At 44.7% G+C, this 23,451-nt stretch overlaps 1 protein-coding gene across 2 annotated transcripts in view; it reads right to left on the bottom strand.

Moving 5' to 3' along the window:
• The window catches only part of LOC143827639 (NAD(P) transhydrogenase, mitochondrial-like), a 67,778-nt gene that overhangs the window by 7,885 nt on the left and 36,442 nt on the right, over window positions 1-23,451 (bottom strand). For both annotated transcript variants that reach the window (XM_077317356.1, XM_077317355.1), the window contains exons 9-18: window positions 21,024-21,215; window positions 19,131-19,284; window positions 15,015-15,176; window positions 11,792-11,902; window positions 10,255-10,400; window positions 7,245-7,440; window positions 5,816-6,049; window positions 5,217-5,377; window positions 2,066-2,245; window positions 933-1,092 (exon numbers count right to left, since the gene is read on the bottom strand). In XM_077317356.1, coding sequence (XP_077173471.1) covers window positions 933-1,092; window positions 2,066-2,245; window positions 5,217-5,377; window positions 5,816-6,049; window positions 7,245-7,440; window positions 10,255-10,400; window positions 11,792-11,902; window positions 15,015-15,176; window positions 19,131-19,284; window positions 21,024-21,215 — 1,696 coding nt within the window. The remainder of the gene's footprint in view (window positions 1-932; window positions 1,093-2,065; window positions 2,246-5,216; window positions 5,378-5,815; window positions 6,050-7,244; window positions 7,441-10,254; window positions 10,401-11,791; window positions 11,903-15,014; window positions 15,177-19,130; window positions 19,285-21,023; window positions 21,216-23,451) is intronic.

Raw genomic sequence — 23,451 nt, 5'->3', positions numbered from 1 at the left:
CTTAAAACCACTGAAATCAACATGTTTACGTATGCCTGGCTTTCTGTAGGATATAAAAGATATGTTTATTTTATTTATTTTAAATATACGCTTTCCAGGACCTAGTAAGGCAAATTAGGTATGTTTGCGGTCGACTCGGGTTGCAAAGTTCCTGGTTTTTTGAAAACTTTTGCTGTTCTTAAATAGTTGGTCCAGTAAACATTGGTTCTATTTTTCCTCTTATCATTTAAGAGCATCAAACTGGCAACGGGGCTATACAACCAATCTTTTATTTAAAAAAAAAAGTTTTATACTCCAAGCTAAGTGTAACAACTATGGGCTTAAACAGAATTTCGGCTGCCGAAACTCAAATAAAGGTTACCGGCCAATCATCAATGTCAACTTTAGTTGTTTCCCGTCCCTCAACCAAACCACCAACAAAATGCTTGACCAGGATGGGAAAGGGTGTTTTATCGGCCATCTGTGGGATTGTTACCTTTGTGATGATTGGGGGTTGAACTGGAAAGTAACTTTATGAGATATGCATTGTTGTATTTTATTCTATTTCATCTTGTTTTATTCTATTTCATCTTGTTGTAAGCCGCCTCGAGTCGACTTTGTTGGGAGAGGCGGGACAGAAATCAAATAAATAAATAAATTATATATATATATATATATATATATATATATATATATATATATATATATATATATATATATATATATATATATATATATATATATAAATTTCGCTTAATCAAGGCTATGGGTAGGATGTTCACTATTCAGATATCTTTATTTGCATAAGATGTTCACTATTAATCATTTGACAGTCAATTTTACAGAGGATTTCCAGTTTTACAGCCACTCCTAAAACAGCACAGAGTCACCTCAAATGGAACAATGTTGGCCTCTTAGCACGTGGGCATAACCAAAAAACCACACACTCTTACCGGGGGTGATGATGATCGAGTTAGCCTCTTTGATCAGGTCAATCGCTTGATCAATTCCAATTTCCGTGTGCGTGCCAACTATTTCCATGGGCTTCCCGCCGGCCGTGGATGAAGTGCCGTAGCCGCCCAAAATAACATTGGGCAAAGATCGGTTCATGGCCTTGTTAGGAAAGAAACACGAATCGGCAAGAAGGTCAAAGGTCCACCGGAAGTTATCCCACCACTTCACCCCAAAGCGTGCCTCCTGCATAATCCCCCCCCCCGCCCCCATGTTATCATCCAAGGAAGCAAACAATGGTGTTATGAACCCCTCATTTGTTTTTGCTTGCTTAGTTTGGGATTCCCTCACAGTTTCCTCTTCAGTGAATGGGGCCTGGAAGCATAGCTGGTGCACTGGCCATTCATTCAAGAAGGTTCACCTTAACAAAGCTCTAAGGTTGATATTGGAATAGACTGGTAAGCTTCTAACTTATTTCTTTGAGAGAATTCTGCTTAGCTTTCAGTTCTTACATATTAAGGAAAAGCTACCTCTTGCCTTATCAAGAAGCTATTTATCTCGCACTTATCCTGCCCTTCTCACAGTGAGCTCAGTTTGGTGTAGTGGTTAGGAGTGCGGACTTCTAATCTGGCATGCCAGGTTCGATTCTGCACTCCCCCACATGCAACCAGCTGGGTGACCTTGGGCTCCCCACGGCACTGATAAACCTGTTCTGACCGAGCAGTGATATCAGGGCTCTCTTAGCCTCACCCACCCCACAGGGTGTCTGTTGTGGGGAGAGGAAAGGGAAGGTGACTGTAAGCCGCTTTGAGCCTCCTTCGGGTAGGGAAAAGCGGCATATAAGAACCAACTCTTCTTCTTCTTCTTCATGGTGGCCTTCGTCGTTCTTCCCTGTGAGATGAAATGTTGAGAAAGAATGACTTCTCCCAAGGTCTCTCAGTGATGTTCATGGCAAGCAGAGATTTGATTCTGAGTTCAGGGATTTTATCTGCTTTATGTAACCTTCCACGAGTCAACAGAAAGTGGTGTGATAAAAATTCAATAAATAAATAAATAAATAAATAAATAAATAAATAAATAAATACAATAATACGAAGCCCACCACTCTACCCTTAAGAGATCCCGTGAGACTTACCACACACATGATGTATGATAGGATGGCTCCGGAAGAACCAATCAAGGCACCCACAATAGTCATGAGATTGTTGTCTAGAAGAAAACCTTCTGCACACAAGGCCCATCCAGAGTAGCTGTTCAGCACTGTGATCACCACTGGCATATCTGCTCCACCGATCGCTGCAGTCAGGGTTACTCCCTGACCATTTGTAGACAGCAAAGGGGGGGGGGGAGAGGATCAAGGATGAGTTTGTATTCATATACCGCCCTCCCCTGAGGCTCAGGGTGGTTAAGATGAGTGTGAAAAGGCAAGGCAACAAACAAATGTCAGAATGCGAGGTCCATAGAAACAGGAAAAAGATGGGAATGCAACCAGCTGCAACTTAAAATGTATCATCTTGCTCTATAAATGCCAACGAAGATGTGGCTATGATCCTGTGACTCTACAGTAAAAGCTCTTATACACCTCACATTGACTGCGAACCAGTTCAATTTAATCTCACAAATCGAACTGCAGACAACCACCGTGGGGCAAAAATTCCCGAGGGCAGGGGTAGTCAACCTGTGGTCCTCCAGATGTCCATGGACTACAATTTCCATGAGCCCCTGCCGGCAAACCCTGGCAGAGGCTCATGGGAATTGTAGTCCATGAACATCTGGAGGACCACAGGTTGACTACCCCTGCCCTAGGGAAAATATCGCCCTACCTAGAACCAACCCAAACATTTTATTAAACCAAGCATGCAATTTTCCTAGTTCCGTAGTCCCCCTGGGGCGATCGCTGCCCCTAAAGCTTTGTCCCCCAGTCTCCCCTTCCCGTGGCCCTTCTCAGAAATGCCTACAAACATGGTCAGCATAGCTGAGCTTCCCCTGAATTTAATGGCGCTTCATGCCAAAGCAGCTCTGGTCTCCAGTCATTTCTGCTAGATTATGGAGAGTTTCTCGTAGAACCACAGAGCTGAGAGAAACCAAAAAGCCATCTAGTACAGCTTGAACTGTAAAGCCAGCTATTGCCCACCTCCAGTTGCTAGATCTGCATTGGCAATTCCCAGAGATTTGGGAGTGGAGCGTGAAGAGGGTGAGATTTGGGGAAGAGGAGGGTCCTCAGCTGGGTATAATACCATTGAGTCAACCCTCCAAAAAAGGCATTTCCTCCAGGGATATTGATCTCTGTCATCTGGATATCAGTTGTGATTTTGGGAGATCTCCAGGCCATGCCACAAAAATAAATTGACCACACACTGTGAGCAGCTACTCATGAAGACCGTGAGAGGCAAAGGCATAACGAAAGTTCCACATTTATTTTATAGTATAAGAGCTTTAATAAAGGTTCCCTTATTTCAACTAGCTTCTCAAGAACTCCCTTACGGCTAGCTTGTCAAGAATTGATCTTCATCAGAATTCCAATGATCTTGTTAACAGGAGATCTTCATTGAAGCTCTTGCTGTCATAAAATAAATCGGGAACATTCGTTATACATTTGCCTTTGGGGAATTGTAGTCTGTGGACAACCGGCGAGCCACAGTTTGGCCACACCAATATGTCCTTATTTATGTCAGTGGAAACTGGGGGATCTATGCATCTTGCAGGAATGGGCCCCCCAAAAACATCCCTTCCCCATGCCAGTTCATAGTTCTGCCTCTCTCCCTCTCTATCTCTCTGTCTCCAGTTCATAGTCTTGGGTTACATAAAACGTCGGACTAAACCAATCGCTTGTTTTACTACGTTGCCCACAGCTAAAAAATTTTGGAACTCTGCACGTGCGGTTTGTGGGCTCCTGCAGGGGTTCCGCTGGATTTGTCATGGAATTTCAATAGAGCTGCACAAATATTTTGAAGGTCTTTGCGGAGCCCTCAGATCCAGGCCCGTTGTCGCCCCTGCAGCTGCATCTTGCTGTTGTTTAGGAGAAGCTGGCTCTAGACCGCCGTCTTTGAAATTCAATTAGGTGATGCCGCTTGTGCTGGTGGTCCAGTAAAAGGGATTGTTTTACCTATTTTATATTTCATGTACACAAAAGGTAAAGCGAGACGGTTTATTGGGCCCACCAACAAGCTCTTTCCCCCCCCCTTCCCCAGGGTCAGAGTCAAGGCAGCGCCACCATCTATTCGTGTGCAGCGTTTCATAGAATCATAGAACCATAGAGTTGGAAGGGGCCACACAGGCCATCTAGTCCAACCCCCAGCTCATAGAATGATAGAACCATAGAGTTGGAAGGGGCCACACAGGCCATCTAGTCCAACCCCCTGCTCATAGAATCATAGAACCATAGAGTTGGAAGGGGCCACACAGGCCATCTAGTCCAACCCCCTGCTCATAGAATCACAGAACCATAGAGTTGGAAGGGGCCACACAGGCCATCTAGTCCAACCCCCTGCTCATAGAATCATAGAATCATAGAGTTGGAAGGGGCCACACAGGCCATCTAGTCCAACCCCCTGCTCAACGCAGGATCAGCCCTAAGCATCCTAAAGCATCCAAGAAAAGTGTGTATCCAGCCTTTGCTTGAAGACTGCCAGTGAGGGGGAGCTCCCCACCTCCTTAGGCTGCCTATTCCACTGCTGAACTACAAATACTTAAAGAGGGCTATCATGTCCTCTCTCAACCTCCTTTTCTCCAGGCTGAACATTCCCAAGTCCCTCAACCTATCTTCATTTGAACTATGTCATTACTTTTTACTTATCCACTAAATAAGTGGATTTATTTAGTGGATAAGCGGCATATAAGAACCAACTCTTCTTTTTCTTCTTCTAAATTGATATCTGCCCTAATCTGGATGGTCCAGGCTAGCCTATGGTTGCTGGGTCCCTCCAGGCTATTGGGGCTTGCTAGGGGGTATTTATGAAGAGAAAGACCTTGGCTTCATTGCCAGTATCTCATGTCATTACTTTTTACTTATCCACTAAATAAGTGGATTTATTTAGTGGATAAGCGGCATATAAGAACCAACTCTTCTTTTTCTTCTTCTAAATTGATATCTGCCCTAATCTGGATGGTCCAGGCTAGCCTATGGTTGCTGGGTCCCTCCAGGCTATTGGGGCTTGCTAGGGGGTATTTATGAAGAGAAAGACCTTGGCTTCATTGCCAGTATCTCATAGGAAGTGATGTCCACACTTGGTCATATCCATTGGGGCAGGGAGACAGTACTTTGTTCATCTGAAAACTTATCATACCATGACCGAGGAGAGTCCCGAGACGCCAAGAAGGCAAGCCATGCCAGTTGTATAGCTTGGGTCCAACATAAACAGAATCATCCCTCCAGCTGAGGCCGCCAACAGCCCACCGTTCAAGTAATGGCGTCCAGGCAGCATGAGAGGTGCTGAGTTCAATAAACCTAGAACAAAGTACCAGGGTTTAGATAAGATATTGCCTTGACCACACCAAATAATCCACAGTTGTTAACGTGTCGCTATAGTACAATATCCAATGAGTTGTGAGCTTTATTCAATTAGCTTTATTACCCGGACAGGACTTTGAACTGAAGTTTTCCTGGTCTACACTCAACAGCCTGTCCATCACACCCCATTCATTTCTCCACCCCCAATGTAGATATCAGGCCATTGCATCGGCTCTGTATTTAATTTGCTCCTAAGTTATTTACTAGTTCAACAAGTCTTGGGATGAAGCCATGAGATTTTCAAAGGTCTGTTGTTGTTTTTTTGTAAAAGGTTGGCACCGATACTTCTGGAAATTCAGTGTGAACAACACTTTGGCAATCTTAGCAGTAGAGGCTGCACCCTGTATCTTCCAGGGTCTAAACGGCAGGACGTACCTTGCAGTTTTCCATATGCCACCAAAGAACCACTGAATGTTACTCCCCCGATATAGGTGCCCAAATAAGCCACGGTTTTGAGAACATTGGCCGAGGGGTGAACGTCAAGGTGTGGATACTCGATCATGTACTCCGCGACGCATGTCAGAACGGCTGCCAACCCAACCAGACTGTGAAACGCGGCAACGAGCTGCGGAAGGTCGGAGATTTCAATCCGTTTTGCAATGGTGAGACCTGCAAAAAAGGAAAAAAAAAATCAAATTGATTTAGATCCAACAGAAAAGATGTTATATCGTATTTCCTACCCTCTCCAAAAGTATAAACAGCCAGATAAATAACAAAGGGCTGTTTACTTTCTTTGGTTATTTTCCTTTTTTTGGGCAAAGGCAGAAGAATTTACGAACAGCTCCGTTGGATCAGAACAAAGCTTCTTCTAGTCCAGCATCCTGTTTCCCACAATGACTGGCCAGATACTTCCGGAGCATGCAAAATGAGGAGGAGGAGGAGGAGGAGGAGGAGAAGAAGTAGTTTTTGTACCCTGCTTTTTACTACCCAGCTTACAATCGCCTACCCCTTCTCTCCCCACAACAGGCCCCTAGTGAGGCAGGTGGGACTGAGAGGTCCCTAAGGGAACTGTGACTAGCTCAAGGTCCCAAACGTACGGATGCAGTGTTGCTGATTTGTGCGGAATAAAACGATAACCAGGGCCCATTCTGCACATGTAGGATAATGCACTTTCAATGCACTTTAGAAGTAGATTATCCCATTCTGCACTGGAAAATCCAGCTGCAAAAGCATATTGAAAATGCATTATCCAATGTGTGCGGACTTCATCCTGGATTTTCCTGTGCAGAACAGGAAAATCTACTTCTAAAGTGCATTGGAAGTGCATTATCTATTGTGTGCAGAATAGGCCCAGGAAAACGACTCTTTCAGTTTTGTAGCAATCAGTGGGCAAAGACAGTTCCTGATTCAAAGTCTTCCTGTGCGTACTCCTATTTATAAATCGTTATGAACATGCATCACTGTTTTGTGATCCCTCTTAAAACAAGAGAACCATCCTTTGGCCTCAAACAAGGGTTGAGGACATACTAATGCTATGGTCCTCAGCCTTTGGGTTAGGACCCTCGAGAGACGGTTAGCCCCACCTGATGGCTTACAAGGTCCTCCAGGAACAGCCATTTTTAAATTTTATTATTATTTTTTGCTGGCTTCTGGAAGAGAGCAAGTGCACCATAGCTCCTGCCAATGTACATGTCTAACTAAATGACTGCATGCGTGAGAACGCACTGAAACAATGCTGTTATCGACGCACAGGAGTGCCCTGCCATTGCTACTATTTTCATCGAGAAGTTGCTGGAAGGTTCCAAAGGACATCGCTGAGAACAGGGACGGAAACCGCTGGCCAAGTGCAGGGCCGTGAACTTACCCATCGTTCCCCCCATGGCCATGGCTGTGGACATCTGGCCCAGTAGTTCTGGCGATGGTTTCAAAGCGCCTAAAGTCGCTGCGATTCCACCGGCAACCCCAATCATCCCTAGAGCATTGCCGAGTCGAGACGTATTCTGGCTAGACAGCCCCGCGAGAGCCCCGACACAGCAAAGACCTGAGCCCAGATACATCATCTGAAGGGGCGGGTGGAAACAAAGCAGAAGATGCGTATGCCGAAAAGCTGGCGACCTTTCAGACTGCAAAAAAGCTAACAGGGCCTGTAAGACGGCCAAGTCTGCATCTCTCGGAGCTGAAACACAAAGTGTGCATAGTAACAGACCCTTGGGGAGATGAGACAGGTTCCTTTATGCACCTTTGAGGATCAACCTCTCTTGAAGTCCATCTGGTCCTCAGCAGCCGTGAAGCATCAGGAAGAGAAAGCACTTGAACGGTGATAGTTTTATGATGGTTTTATGATGGTTATGGTTTTATGATGGTTTTGCTGTTGTTTTATTGATTGTTTTTATGCTGTGAACTGTCCCGACCCCATTTGTGGGAACGGGTGGTATACAATGGATGAATGAATGAATGAATGAATGAATGAATGAATGAATGAATGAATGAATGAATGAATGAAGTGTACAATGTGATCCTGGGAATCAAGAACTGGGGACTAGGCAGTGTTAACCCAGGGTGAGCTAGGCTGAGCCCATGAGCTACCAAATAGCTTATAGCCACCCTAAGATATTTAGAGTTCCAGTTCAATCTACTAAAATGATGACATTCATTCTTCACGTAGACAACAATAACCGGAAGACATTGAAATTGTCTTCTGATGTCCAGCGTCTTCATTACGACTCCTCACATTCATTAGTCAGAGTTAATCTGACCAAAGCCTCTGAGTTCAGCGTAGGAATGCCAGCCTCCAGGCGGGACCTGGGGATTCTCCAGAATTACAGCTAATCTCCAAACAATAGAGATCAGGGTGGACTCTTTGCCATTGTACCCCACTGAGATCCCTGTCCTCCATCTCCAAATTTCCAAGAGTTTCCAAACCTGGATCTGACAGCCCCGCCCCCTCATTGCCTCTTGATGCCCAAGGAGGACTTAACAACCCTAGTTCAGCATATATCTTGGAGAACATTGTCCCGCAGTTTTCAATAAGATTCCAAAGATCTCCCATTTCCAATCCTCAGACATATATGCAAGGATGGATGTGTCCATGAATAACCGGGAAAAGGCTTAGCTTTGTCTACCTCCTTACAGGAAACTAACAAAGGGAGAACCATCTTAATGGGTTTTAACTGTCCTTAGGTGAGGAAGAACTGCATTCTCTTTCCCAGGCTACTAGTTCAAACGCATTTTAAAAGATGCTTGTACCATGAGATCATTCCGTTAGACTTTGCTCACTTTGATTCTTTATTGTTTTGATATTCCGAGGGGCTTTGAAACCCCTGCATGATAATGCATTTATATATAACATGTGGTGTTCTCCTTCCAGTCTGAAAAGCATATGCTGTTTTATTTCTAATCACAAAGGTTCGCCATTACCTTTCTCAACTAGGTGTGGGGTACCCTATTAAATTTATAACAGCTGATAGCCATGAAAATCCCCCCCAAAAAATACGTTCATGAAAGTCACACCACACACCTGAATAATTAAAATAATTTAAATCATTCCATCCCCATGTAAGCAATTCTACCCTCAGCTTCCTTTTATTTTGTGATTCTGCAGGTATTCAAGAAAGGGGTAAAAATGTCATCAAACATATTTTCCTGGTGGAGAGCATATTTCTACGATGCCTTTTTGCTTCCTAGAAGGTGAAGCGAACATAATTTTTAAAACTGGATGGTAAGTATAAATCATGATTAAAGTGTTGAACTCTTTAAATTTGTTGCGATGGTTACCTTGAGATTTTTGAAGGAAGAACAGGAGACGAATGCAATAAAATAAGTAATACACAGGCATACTAACTTGGCAGAACATCTTTAAAATTATTTTTAAAGGTCTTGATTTAAAATTATTTTAAAAGGTCTTCATAAAATAGTGAACTTTGTTTCTATTTTCAGTATTTATTGGCTCAGCCTTTCTCAACTTTTTTACCATTGAGAAACCCCTGAAACATCCTTCAGGCTTCGAAAAACCCCAGAAGTGGCGGGATCGTGCAGAATATGATTGGGAAGCAGAGATGTGGACACGCCCACCTGGGGCCCCTCCCCTTCCCATCCCCTCCAGAGCTGTCAGTGGCCATTTTGGGAGGGAGCGGTGGATGGGCTGACATGGCCAAATAGGATTATAAAGGTAAAGGTATCCCCTGTGCAAGCACTGGGTCATGTCTGACCCTTGGGGTGACACCCTCTAGCGTTTTCATGGCAGACTCAATATGGGATGGTTTGCCATCCCCTTCCCCAGTCATTACCATTTTACCCACCAGCAAGCTGGGCACTCACCCGATTATATCACCTGATAAATGTTTAACAAATTAAAAAAAAAATATATATATATATAAATTAATTCCCACCCATTCAGGAAACCCTTTCAGGGCTGTCAAGAAACCCTGGTTGTGAAAGCCCAGGCTGTCTGTGGGATAGAAGAAGAAGAAGAGTTGGTTCTTATATGCCGCTTTTCTCTATCCGAAGGAGTCTCAAAGCGGCTTACAATCCCCTTCTCTTTCCCCTCCCCACAACAGATATGGGCTTGCAAACACAATTGCTAACCTGAACTAACTGCCTCAGTGTTTATTATTTTTACAAATACCACCAGCTCCTATAATGTGATAGCTAATGAAGTGTGCCTGCACACAAAAGCATCTACCTTAAAAAAAAAAAACTAACCTTGATGGTCTTAAAGTTGCCCCTGGACTTTAAATTTGTTCTGCTGCTTCAGACCAACATGGTGGCCCATGTGAAGCTGTTCACTCTTGCTTTGCCTACTCATCTTAGTTACGACAGTGTTCAACGGCTATCACTCCGCTGTACCCATGGACGGAAAAGGACTCATTTCTGACCTGCTCAATGTTGTATCCGCTGGCAAGAGATGCACCGTATCCCCCCACAAACACTGCTCCAGGGAGGAGGTAAAGATAATTATATTCAGGTGGATCTGTTGGCCGTTTAAACATGTCCAGCATTCTCTGGGTAATTAAGAAACCACCTGTTGGGAAACAGAAACATGAACTATTAGAACAGAAGTGAACCGAAAATCAGAACAAGCTACGTTGATGCCAGGGCTCAGCTCCACCACCCTTCTCGGTGCCAAGGCCCAAATTGAGAGCAGATGAAATACGGAGGGGGGTGGACGTGTTCCTGAGTATCTGCAGAATGCGCTTCCATCACCGCTGAGTCCTCCTCACAGGTCAGGAATTCGACTGAGTCCACAGATGGTTTTCAAAACCTACTGAAACCTCCGGTGTCTCTTTTGCGGGCCGTGGGGGGCAAAAGTGGGTGGGGGGGGGAATCAGAATGGAAGGGAAATAAGTGATCAGCCCGCACCAACTTGTGAGGGAGATGAGGCTGAAAGAACCCTGAGATTCACAGGAGGACAGCACAGGATGGGGCACAGATCTAGAATCAGGCAACCTTGCTTGTTGACTAAGCAACTGCCCAACCATCTCATCAGCTGGGGGAACACTGTGGATCCTACATGGGCCTGTGCCACTGCACGGTTTCCTTGTCCCCCTAAGGATGGAAGCCATGTGGTGGGTATAATGTTGAACAGCCCCAAAGGTGAGGAGACGGCTGAGAGGGGATCTGATAACCATCTTCAAGTATTTAAAAGGTTTCCATGTAGAGCAGGGTTAGTCAACCTGTGGTCCTCCAGATGTCCATGGACTACAATCCCCATGAGCCCCTGCCAGCGATTGCTGGCAGGGGCTCATGGGAATTGTAGTCCATGGACATCTGGAAGATCCCCGGTTGACTACCCCTGATGTAGAGGATGGAGCAGAGTTGTTCTCTGATTGAATATCTGAACCCCTTTGTAACAACCTTCCTCCAGCCATTTTCTGCTGGTGGGGCTCTGAGAAGGAATTCTGAAAGGGAGGAAAACGGGAGGAGCCATTGGGGGGGGGGAGTGCAGCAGATTCAGCTCTCCCTTCCCATTGCCTTTCCAATTTGTGTGAGTTCAGCAAGGCCACCAGGCAGGTGAGCAGAAAGCAGATCTATCCTCCTCCCCAGATTACTTAAATTTTTAAAAATACATATGTTTTGTAAAAATTAAATCCTTCTCCCCCCAACTGGAATAACCCTTCTAGGATTCAGGAGTGACCCTGGGGTTACCATTACCTCTGGTTGAGAATGCCTAAAATAGAGTAATGCACCCATTGGCGCTACCGAAACTCGAACTTTGCCCCCCATAGCCCCAAGCCCCTAAAATGATAGACAGTTGACAGTGGATCACCTTAGCAGTTGGCTGTAGATTGGGCCACCTTGTTTACTGAGGATTTTTTAAAAGGGAACTATAACTTTCAAACCAAAACCTTGTATAAGTAAATGAAGAAGGGTGTTGGACATGCATCAACAATGATCACATGAGTGAATTTGTACCTGCAATATTTACAGATGAAACAAACGCAGCCAGTAAAGCTAATGTTTGGGGCACACTTGAAGGAAGGTAAGATCCGCCCATCAGGACCAAACCCCCAACAGCAGTAAGGCCTAAAGAAAAGATCAAATAGGTCAATATTTCAAAACCTGAAGCAACCCCCCCCCCCCCCAAATCTTTGAATTAGAGCAGATTCGGAGCAACTTAGGTAGAGATAAGTCTCAATTGCTTGAGATAATGCTTGTGAGTTTTAGCTGGAACGTTTTTATCTTTTATAATATTTAAGTCATCAATGATTCTTTTATCTTGTTAATGCCAGATGTTTTTATGTACCTTGTAACTTGACTACTGGTCTAGTGCGGTAATAACAAAGACTTGACTTGACTTGAGAATTAGAGCAGATGTTTCCTATTGTAGTCCAAATTGTCAGCTTCTCTTGGCTTATCTTCTGAGCAATGTGACAGGGACAGGTTTGGAGTCAGTGACTCAGCATGCCTGGACATTGGGGGGCACTACCTCACGCTCAGTGTGCATGAGTATTATCTCCTTGAATGAGATGTCTCTCTTTGTCTTAACCTGGGACCTCTCCTCTCTCTCTCTCTCATTTGGTCCTCCCACCATGGAAACACACATTTCTGTAGATTTCTCCTGCAGAGACAAAGTCCTCATTCTACCATATACATGATGCCAGATAAGCTGTTTTTATTGATGTTAGCCACCTGTTTTAGAGTGGAACAACCAATAAATCAAATGATGTTTATGTTCATGATTATGATTAGTAATGATGATGATCATGAGAGTAGAAGAAAAAGATGTTTTCTTTATACTCTGCTTTTCTCTTTCAGAAGAAATCTCAAAGCGGCTTCCAATCTCCTTCCTTTCCCCTCCCCACAACAGACACCCTGTGAGGGAGGGGAGGCTGAGAGAGATTACTGAAGAAGAAGAAGAGTTGGTTCTTATATGCCACTTTTCTCTACCCGAAGGAGGCTCAAAGCGGCTGTCACCTTCCCTTTCCTCTCCCCACAAGAGACACCCTGTGAGGGAGGTGAGGTTGAGAGAGCTCTGATATTACTCCTCTGTGAGAACAGCACTATCACTGCTGTGAGTAGCCCAAGGTCACCCAGCTGGCTGCATGTGGAGGAGCGGGGAATCAAGCCCGGCTTGCCAGATAAGAAGCCGGTGCTCTTAACCACGACACCAAGCTGGGTCTCCAGTTGACTTCAGGTCTGGGTTTTTCCTCTTGTTTTGACTGAATGTGAACTGAATCTAGTAAGTCTACCTGTTCTGGCAATATACGTCTGGCGAGATTATTTTACTACACTCAGTATCACATTTCTATGACTGGGCAAAATGCTGCTATATTAACCAAATATCCCAGTAAGAAGTACATCAGGGGAAGAAAGTGTAGTGGAAGGAATTCACAACCTGCCAAGCTACAAAAACAGAATATGTGCGAACAGCCTGTTCGTTAATCATCATTACTAATACAGTGTTGGCTTTGTGCAGAGAAACAAGATCTCAGGGATTGCAGTGTTGCTCCCACAAAGTAGTAATATATTCATCTTATGGAAACTGCATGGACTGCTTGTTCACTTCTACAGTTAAATCAAGGTGGCTGCTGAGATAAAATCGCCCCACGGTTAAAAGTTAGAAGATATACTCAGCCGATTCAAAGGATTCATTTTTTTTATATAGACCAAATGACGCTTCAGCCGACACGCAAGAAGTTGCAGATTTGACTGCAGCCCCTCATGGATAAAACCCCCTGCCAGTTAGAAAACTACAGTGAAGGATTTCCTGTGTGGCTAGCTTTCACTGTTAAAGGAACATTGCTTTTGTAAATAGAGAAGCATGAAAATGTGCAACCCCAACTTCTCCAGCCGGAAAGCATGCTGTCCAAGAAACCCCCACTGATTACAGAAACTGGACAAAGGGTCTTGGTGTCTATGTTTGCACATTCCTTTGGCTATGTGGCAAAATTGTGTCCTGAGCACTGTCTATGGGCATTCGTGATAGGGCCCAGATGCCTCCATGGGCAGGGGAGTGTTGCTAGCAAACCACTCTTGGGACAAGCAAACAAAGCACTGCTTGGCCAGAAATGTACTGAGTCATGTCAGCTTCACCCAGAAAGCTGACCCAGCCACGTTTACACCCACATAGCAAATGTAATGTACATTCTCTAGCTGGATACCACATCCCTTTGGGAGAACCCTGAAGTATGTAGAGCAATATTATTGACCTTTCCCTCATCTTATGTTGATAAGGCTTATGGCTGGCACCCGAGAGCTTGTTCTATTCTTTTTCTTCTTCTTCTTCTTCTTCTTCTTCTTCTTCTTCTTCTTCTTCTTCTTCTTCTTCTTCTTCTTCTTCTTCTTCTTCTTCTTCTTCTTCTTCTTCTTCTTCTTCTTCTTCTTCTTCTTCTTCTTCTTATTTTTAGATTTATTTCCCGCCTCTCCCGACAGGCTCGAGGATGGTCACAACAACTAACCCCATTAAAATTCCCATTAAAGCATCAATCTACTAACATGACGGCTTTGATACTCTTCTCACACCTGTGGTCATTCTTTCCCTTCATTAATTCATTCCCACCTCTGCCATTGCCCTCCCTTAATGACCAGAGAGTTTCAGTTTACTTATGGTCCACTGACCAACAAAATGATGAGAGAGTCAAACACGTGAACATCTTTACTAGTCACTTTTTTGTGTCTTCACCTGGAAACCCATTAGGTTTATCCCAAAGTGATCATTGGTGTTCTTCCGGACCTCCATCAACTGGATGTTGGTGACATTTTTTTGAGAATTTTGATATTTTCAAACACTTTTCAAACAATAAGGTAAAGGTAAAGGTATCCCCTGTGCAAGCACTGAGTCATGTCTGACCCTTGAGGTGACGCCCTCCAGCGTTTTCATGGCAGACTCAATACGGGGTGGTTTGCCAGTGCCTTCCCCAGTCATTACCGTTTACCCCCCAGCAAGCTGGGTACTCATTTTACCGACCTCGGAAGGATGGAAGGCTGAGTCAGCCTTGAGCTGGCTGCTGCGATTGAACTCCCAGCCTCATGGGCAGAGCTTTCAGACTGCATGTCTGCTGCTTTATCACTCTGCGCCACAAGAGGCTCATTTCAAACAATAGGAACCAATAAATGCTTATTCCTGTTGGCTGTCATCCATAACTATTGACCAGAGACCCACCATGAAAGAAGCACGCAACCCCTCCCGACTTACCAGAAATTGCATTTGTGACGGACATCAGGGGTGAGTGAAGAGCAGGTGTGACCCCCCAAACAGTATGGTAGCCAACGATCCCAGCAAGGCCAAAGGTTGTCACCATTTGTGTAAAAGCAGCATTAGGGGAAATCAGGCCCAGCCCTAAAACCGTTGTCAGACCTAAAGAGAGAGAACAAGGCCCAAAGATAATTGAAAAGAAATGTTGCTTCACTATTCATAAAATAAGCACAGGGCAATCATCCAACCCTGTTTCTACATCCATGTTGACCTTGACAGCAAGAGGAACGGGAGCAGAAGCTGCCCTCCGAGTTGAGATTTTATAGGCATGGCTTTCATCCCCCTTTTGTTTTCAGAACTGGAGACCCGCCTGGGATACCAATCACTTAGCCAAGTTGTCTGTTCCAGTCAATTCTGGCGTGCAGAGATGAAAATGCCAACAAATGAAATGTTAAATATTTCGGCTGAGCAGATCACAGGAAGGCAGGGAATTGAAAAGAACAAATAAGAAATGGCCACAAATTCCTCACTGACTTCTTGACTTGCTCAGAGATTTGTATATGCAGCATTTGAAAACGGCAGACCACACAGGCGCTTGAGAAATACTTGATTAGAGAAATTGCAGGGGCCTCCTTCGGCTCGCTATTATTACACTCTCACCCTCACCAACCACCACTCTGTGCGTGGATCCTAGAACAGGGGTAATCAAACTGCGGCCCTCCAGATGTCCATGGACTACAATTCCCAAGAGCCCCTGCCAGCATTTGCTGGCAGGGGCTCCTGGGAATTGTAGTCCATGGACATCTGGAGGGCCGCAGTTTGACTACCCCTGTCCTAGAAGGACGAAGTGGCAATCTGAAGAAGTGTCCATGCCCAGAATCAAACTTTGTTGGTCTTAAATGTACCACCAGACTCAAGCTTCAGACCAATCTATGGATCTTAGAGTAGAGATTTTAAAAGTGCAATTCTGATTCAACAGGTAATTCGGGTTGCAGTTACACATTCTGGGATATTGTCCATTCGTTGTGGAACAGCAATAGTTCACAACTGGAGTTTCCTGGTGGGCAAGCCTATCCAGTTGCATATGGTTTGGTATCTCCTTTATTCATGGCTTAGGTTGGAGCACTGTGACTCCAATCTAAACTGTGAGGAGACATCAGAAAACGCACACAACATACTCAGAAAGAGAGAGGGCGGAGAGGGTGGGTTATACATTTAATAAAATAAATGAAATAAGAGAGGGGTGGTGGGGGGAGAGAGAGAGACTTCTCAGGCTAGGTAGCAGATGCAATATTGCAGCATGAGATTAGTCCCTAAGAAACAGAGTTTTTGACTTATTGTAGTAGCTTTAAAAATTGGTCATGTTGCTAGTGTGTGTTTTAGGGGATTGTTTAGGTTGGGTATGTATTTTCTGCAGAGGCAACTTTTCTGGTTTTTCTTTTTTCGGGCCTTTTGTATTGCATTTAAGGGATTTTTATGCCTTTTTAAAGGGTTTTTAAACATTGTAACCCACCTGGAGCCCTCAGGGAGAGACGGGCAGTACATTTAAATATAATAATAATAATATAATTATGATAGGTGTTGTCAGTCTTCAGTCACACATTGTAGTGACATCAGCTTAGGGCTGATCCTGTGTTGAGCAGGGGGTTGGACTAGATGGCCTGTATGGCCCCTTCCAACTCTATGATTCTATGATTCCATGAACATTGAGCAGGGGGTTGGACTAGATGGCCTGTGTGGCCCCTTCCAACTCTATGATTCTATGATTCTATGATAAGAAGAAACCTAGGGCTGGAACGGGTCCCATTCCGCACACCTTGGATAATTCACTTTTGAAGTGTTTTGCAACTGGATTTTCCTGTGCAGAACAGGAAAATCCACTTCCAAAGTGCATTGACAGTGCATTATCTAGCATGTGCGGAATGGGTCCTTGAGGAAGGTCTGAGAATGGGATCTCATTGTTCATCCCATTGGGTTGGATGCAATCCTTCTTTTCCATACCATGTAGCCTCGGTCACATAGGACTTTGTCTAAACCAAACCCGAGACAACTACCAAAAACAAAGGGATGGATATCGTAACTGTTTCTTCAGCAAGCAGACCCACTGGCTATTTTCGACAACTGTGTAAATGTTTGTTTGGCAAAGCCTGTTTTCTTCAGAAGTATGGTGTTTCGCCTTGATTCCTTGCAACATTTTTGGTCTTTGCCTTTTGCCTTTGCCTCGCCTTTGCCAAGTCTTACAAACCTGACTAAGATCAAAGTTTTGGTTCGGCCATCGCAAGATGCTTGGCTGGATAGCATTACCCCCTTTATAAACACCAATAAAATAACAGCTTCTCTGCCATCTAGTCCCTGGCACTTCCAAACATTCCAGACCCACGAACGCTAGATAATTGATAACTCGATTTTCCAAGCATTCCCAGAAAAGAATGTACCAGAGACATGATCAAAAATGTGCCTACCGATGCTCTCCAATCCCGGCCCTGACTCACGGTCAGAATTTCTGAAACCGAGAAAACATGCTTCATCGAAAGAGGTTTACTGAGCATGTGTGTATTAAGCAACTGGCTGTTACGGCCACATCTTCATTTTCCTTGGAAAGGATATGTAGGCAGGACTCGGCAAAGATAAACAGATCTGCTGACTGAGGTATAAATCCTCATTTTCCACTCGTGGCCAGCCAATCGCCCCTGTGAAGTTCACTCACGGCCCATGGTGAAGACAGCTGTTTCCAGATGTTTGTCTACAGAATCTGGTGCGAAGGTATCCTGCCTTAGAACATGGAGAGTCCGTCCAGGACCCTACAGCAATTAGGAGATTCTACCGACTGGGCATGTGATTTACCCTTCTTGTAAGACGTCTTACATATTTTATGCCAATCAGTTGCTCATGTGAAGTATGTAGGAAGAAATACTTCCTTTACATGCCCTGAGCTCATTTCTTTCTTCTTCTTTTTTTAAAATTTAATTTTCATTATTAGTAAGAAAGAAGAAAAGAACGATACATTACATATAGAAAAAAACAAATACAGAAGTACAGGAAATCTCTCCAACGGTGTTGGTTCGCCATTGTTCACCCTTAAATCTGTGCCCTGAGCTCATTTCTCATTTTATGGATGATCGCCTCCACACACATCTTTCAGGCTTTGAGAAGGCAGACATATTATCTTTTATTTATCTAATTATTTGTAGGCAGGAGCTTCTGCCAACACCACCACCAGCAATCAACTGAGTACCAAATTTGTAACTTGCACCTTGTCTGTGTAACCCATTTGCACATCCTTCCTATCCAGGGTACAAATGCCGGTCGTTCAGTGACAAGACTAACCCTGTGAACCAGGGGTAGTCAACCTGTGGTCCTCCAGATGTTCATGGAGTACAGTTCCCATGAGCCCCTGCCAGCAAACACTGCAGGGGCTCGTGGGAATTGTAGTCCATGAACATCTGGATGACCACTGGTTGACTACCCCTGCTGTGAACTACCCCAGCTGCAATTTCAAAATCAGCACACTTCTGCCAGGGTTGGCAGCTAGAGGACTCTGGATTCAACCCACCCTAATAATGGCCAATCCAAGTGGACAGAAGGCTTGCTGACTGTGGCAAGGCAAAGGAACTTGGATCAAGGATTCCTTCGAGTCAGAACAGAAGAAGAAGAGTTGGTTCTTATATGCCACTATTGGCTACCTGAAGGAGTCTGAAAGAGGTTTACAATCACCTTCCCTTTCCTCTCCCCACAACAGACACCCTGTGAGGTGGGTGAGGCTGAGAGAGCCCTGACATTACTGCTCGTTCAGAGTGGCTTTATCAGTGCTGTGGCGAGCCCAAGGTCACCCAGCTGGCTGCATGTGGGGGAGCAGGGAATCAAACCTGGCTCACTAGATTAGAGGTCCGCACTCCTGACCACTACACCAAGCTGGCTCTCTCTTTGCATTCAGTTGCTTAGAGTTTCCTATTATTGAAGTTCACTAGTATTCAATAATTATTTTAAGTGTGTGCTGGCTCCGTTTTGCTGTGGTTCTTGATCCGGTATCTTTACCCCCAAAATGCATACTGCTTTGAGGTTTGGGAAAGCAGCTAATAAACATTCAAATAAAGAAGAACACCAGTTTAAAAATACCTGTAGTATAAACTCCCGCTGACGTCATTGTTTTGTTGAATGGTGAGACCGTGGCCATTTTCTCAGCTTCTAACTCCTGGACAGTTTTTTGTTTAGCTGGGGGTGGGGGTGGCAAGGTCTTAGGCAAAGGTGCTGGAAACAACTTCTTCCCTTCCTGTTGCAGAGAGATATTTCCATTAGGATGGATTCTGAAGGAATCTTGCAGAATCTACTCCTCCAGGGATGGCCAAGCATGCTGGCAGGGGCTCATGGTAATTGTAGTCCATGAACTTCTGGAGAGTCACAGTTTGGCCATCCCTGTTAAAACGACTCCTTCTCTACACTATTAAAGGTAAAGGTATCCCCTGTGCAAGCACGGAGTCATGTCTGACCCTTGGGGTGACGCCCTCCAGCGTTTTCATGGCAGACTCAATACGGGGTGGTTTGCCAGTGCCTTCCCCAGTCATTACCGTTTGCCCCCCAGCAGCAAGCTGGGTACTCATTTTACCGACCTCGGAAGGATGGAAGGCTGAGTCAACCTTGAGCCGGCTGCTGGGATCGAACTCCCAGCCTCATGGGCAGAGCTTTCAGACTGCATGTCTGCTGCCTTGCCACTCTGCGCCACGAGAGGCTCTTCTCTACACTGTTACTCTTACAGAAATAACTCATTGAAACAAAGCTGCACATTAAAAAAAAACACCTTTGTATTGTAAAACGTAAATAATTTGTTTTCACTGATCTTTAGTAAGTTCCCTTCTACCGTTGCAGGAATTTAACTGATTTAAATAAACATTTGTATCTGGCTGAATCGGTGACGTCCTCATGGCCAGTTCTGTAGCCACGACACAACCTAAAATCCAGGCATGAAGACCACACCGCAAGAAGTTAAAACCCTTTCTTACTGATAAATAAGCAACCAAACAAATAGCAGCAGCTTGGTCAAATATCAACAGAAAAACTGACCCGTCTGGGCAGGGAAGGCCCCCATTAGCAAAACTGGAGGGAAGGAGGGAGATAGCACTAACCCTGCAAAAAAAAAAAAAAAACCTGACAGTAGCTGCCACATTTAAATTCCAGATCCCACACTGGAATTGGGATGTGTCCCATGCATGGTTTTGGACTGAAGATTAGGGTATGGGTTAAGACAGAGATAACATTGGTAGGGAATGACTGGAAAGGACCTTCCTTGGGTTACATACAAAAATCACCTCTTGTAGCTATGGGACAAGATGGTTCTGTTTCTCGTTTTGAGGTGAGGAAAGCACCCACCGGCATTTCCCTATCATGATACCAATGCTCTTCTTCCTAGGGACAGTTTCGCAACTCCATTTTAAGAGTACTTGGCAGGGAAGAGAATCAGCACAAAAGATCAGCAATCACACACAGACCGCTTTTTAAGAAATTTAAGATGGACAATGTGTGATACAATGCTGATCAGGGACTAGGCCAGATGGCCTGTATGGAGGGCCAATTTATCCACGCAGCACATGTACCTCGTGGGGTCCTGTGTGGTGCCCTCCTCCCATGGATCAGGGCCGTAACCACTCTCCTCCCCACTTTCCCTTCTTTAAGGACACTAGAAATGACACCCTTTCCCACTCGGGTCAGGAGCTCTCTGCCTTCAGTTTGGCAGCCCCCGTTGTAATTGTACTCTGCTAGATCCCCACGAACCCTTAATCTGGCTCTGGTGCCATGGGCTCTGTGAATCCTTAAACCACTCCTGTCTGTATAGCCCCTTCCAACTCTATGATTCTTTAGGAATCAGGGCAATACTGATGGCTGGAAAGCAAGCTGCGAGGTCTGGCTCACACCACAAAAGAGCCCGCCGCGCTGTCCTCCAACATGTCCTCTCTCGTCTGCGTTTCATTCCATCCACAGTCGTACCTGCGTCAAAGTATTCAGCGACCGCCTCACCTTCATCACCACAGTGCCTCGAATGACATGATCAATCGTCCCATAATCGAAACCCTCCTTTGGCTCGAAGTAAAAGTATTCTTTGCTGGGAGAAATCGCTTTTAACAACTTCAAGATGTTGTTGGAATAAAGGCTACTGGCCTGAGTAGCCATGCGACTTGGCAAGTCTGTGTAACCAATATGGACCACACCCTGGAGGAAGAGGAGGAGGAGGAGGAGGAGGAGGAGGAGAGGGGGTGGTAAGGAAGTGAAGGAAGGAGACATAACATCTCCAGACACAGAGCATCTTCCACATAAACAGTAAATAAGAACTTGGTGCACAACTGCAGAATGCAGATGTGCCTCGCCAATCTTCGCTTTTACAAATTATGAGGTTACATTTCTTTTTTTTTTCTTTTCAAAAGACGAACAGCTTGCTCCGATGCGCAGGGGAAAAAGGATTTAGTTTTGACAGAAAGCCAGTGGGAGAACGAACTGGGAGGCCAGCTGGGGAACGAGCTCTGACACCATATGGTGCTTATTTTGAGAGTTAAGAAGCAAAAAAGAAATGCATTTTTAAAGTTCGGGGGGGGGGGACACCTCTTGTTCATTGGACGCTATCACGGTTACACAGCGTGCATCTCAGATTAACTACACTCCAATTAACCCTGAAAAACAAGTTACGGGTTTAGATAACTTTGTTTGCGATGTTTTTGTAAACAAGGACATTTGGCAAGGAAGGAAAGTGATAAATGCTCCCTTTCCATCATTTCGTGTGGATACAAAACCAGAAAAACCACCACCACCCCCTGCCCTGAATGTTCTGATTTCTTAAAGGAGCTGTACATGTTTTGTGTTGAATGACACACCTTAAATACTCGGTGGATTTACTAATACAATAAATCACTAGAAAATTGTGATGAGAGGAGTCTACATACAGAATGTAAGGTTCCACCAAGGCACAATGTGTGCTCTGCACCTAAAGATCTCAGTGGGGACTGAAGTTTCATTCGGTCCCTGTTGATAGAGACCAAAAGCCACCCATTGTTGGGGTGGTGGAGAGGATTCCACTCCATTGTGATATCATCTCAATATTTTATATGGTATGTGCCCCCTTGTCCAGCCCCATCCGATCACTTAGAGTAAATAAAAGCACGTAGAGTAAATCATAGCCAATGTCTAGTCCTGTATCAGCATAGACAGACCCTTCCATCCATCCATCCATCTTTTTCTAAGGCATGGTGCCATGTAACTAAATGTTGGTTTTGTACACCTATAGAGTAGATTGTGTTCTATCTATCTATCTATCTATCTATCTATCTATCTATCTATCTATCTATCTATCTATCTATCTATCTATCTATCTATCTATCTATCTATCTATCTATCTATCTATCTATCTATCTATCTATCTATCCATCTATCCATCTATCCATCTATCCATGCATCCATGCATCCATCCACCTTTCCATCCATCCATCCACCCATCCATCCACCCACACATCCATCCATCCATCCATCCACCCTTCCATCCACCCTTCCATCCATCCATCCATCCATCCATCCATCCATCCATCCACCCTTCCATCCATGCATCCATGCATCCATCCACCCTTCCATCCATCCATCCATCCATCCATCCATCCATCCATCCATCCATCCATCCATCCATCCATCCATCCATCCATCCATCCATCCACCCTTCCATCCATCCATCCATCCATCCATCCATCCATCCATCCATCCATCCATCCATCCATCCATCCATCCATCCATCCATCCATCCACCCATTCACCCATCCAATTTCTCAAAAAGACTTGTGGTGGGTTACAAGGTATAGTGGGGTACAAGGTAATCTTTCTGTCAAAGATTCTGAGTCCCACCACAATAGAAACCAAAAATCCATTTTTCTCTCCCCAAAAGGAAACCAGCACATGGGCATGGGGCCTGGGGAGAGCAAAATCTTCTGCCTCTCACTGGTAGTATGCAGAGCACGAACTGAGAAATTGGTCACCTGCTCTAGAAGATCCAGGGAAAGATGGTGAAAAGACCTGCCCTAGGCTTAATACTTTATTTCATAGGTCAGCTTCCTGAGCTGCCTGCTTAGCTTCATTTCTGCATGGTACTCTTCTTAGGCCATGTTCTGTTTCCGGGACAGAACAGAGCTTGGTAGAATGCTGGTTGAGAGGAAACAGATTTCCAGGATCTCAAACAGATGACGCAGGAGCATTGCCCTTACCTCCAAAGTTCAACATGGCATGGGTACTTTGAAGGTCTTGTACTTCACACATTCAATTAATTTCTCACCTTGAGAAATTCCCTGGACTATAGACTTCATACGATACCATTAAAATGAAGCCATAGTGACCCCTAGTGACTTCAGAGATCATTGTTAAGCTCTGAGGAGTTGGAGAAGGAGAAAACAGAGGTCAGAGAAGTCACTGCCTC

The sequence above is a fragment of the Paroedura picta genome, chromosome 18 (assembly GCF_049243985.1).
Source record: "Paroedura picta isolate Pp20150507F chromosome 18, Ppicta_v3.0, whole genome shotgun sequence".
Taxonomy (NCBI): domain Eukaryota; kingdom Metazoa; phylum Chordata; class Lepidosauria; order Squamata; family Gekkonidae; genus Paroedura; species Paroedura picta.
The sequence above is the reverse complement of the archived record's forward strand: the minus strand, read 5'-3'. Positions and strand labels throughout refer to the sequence as shown.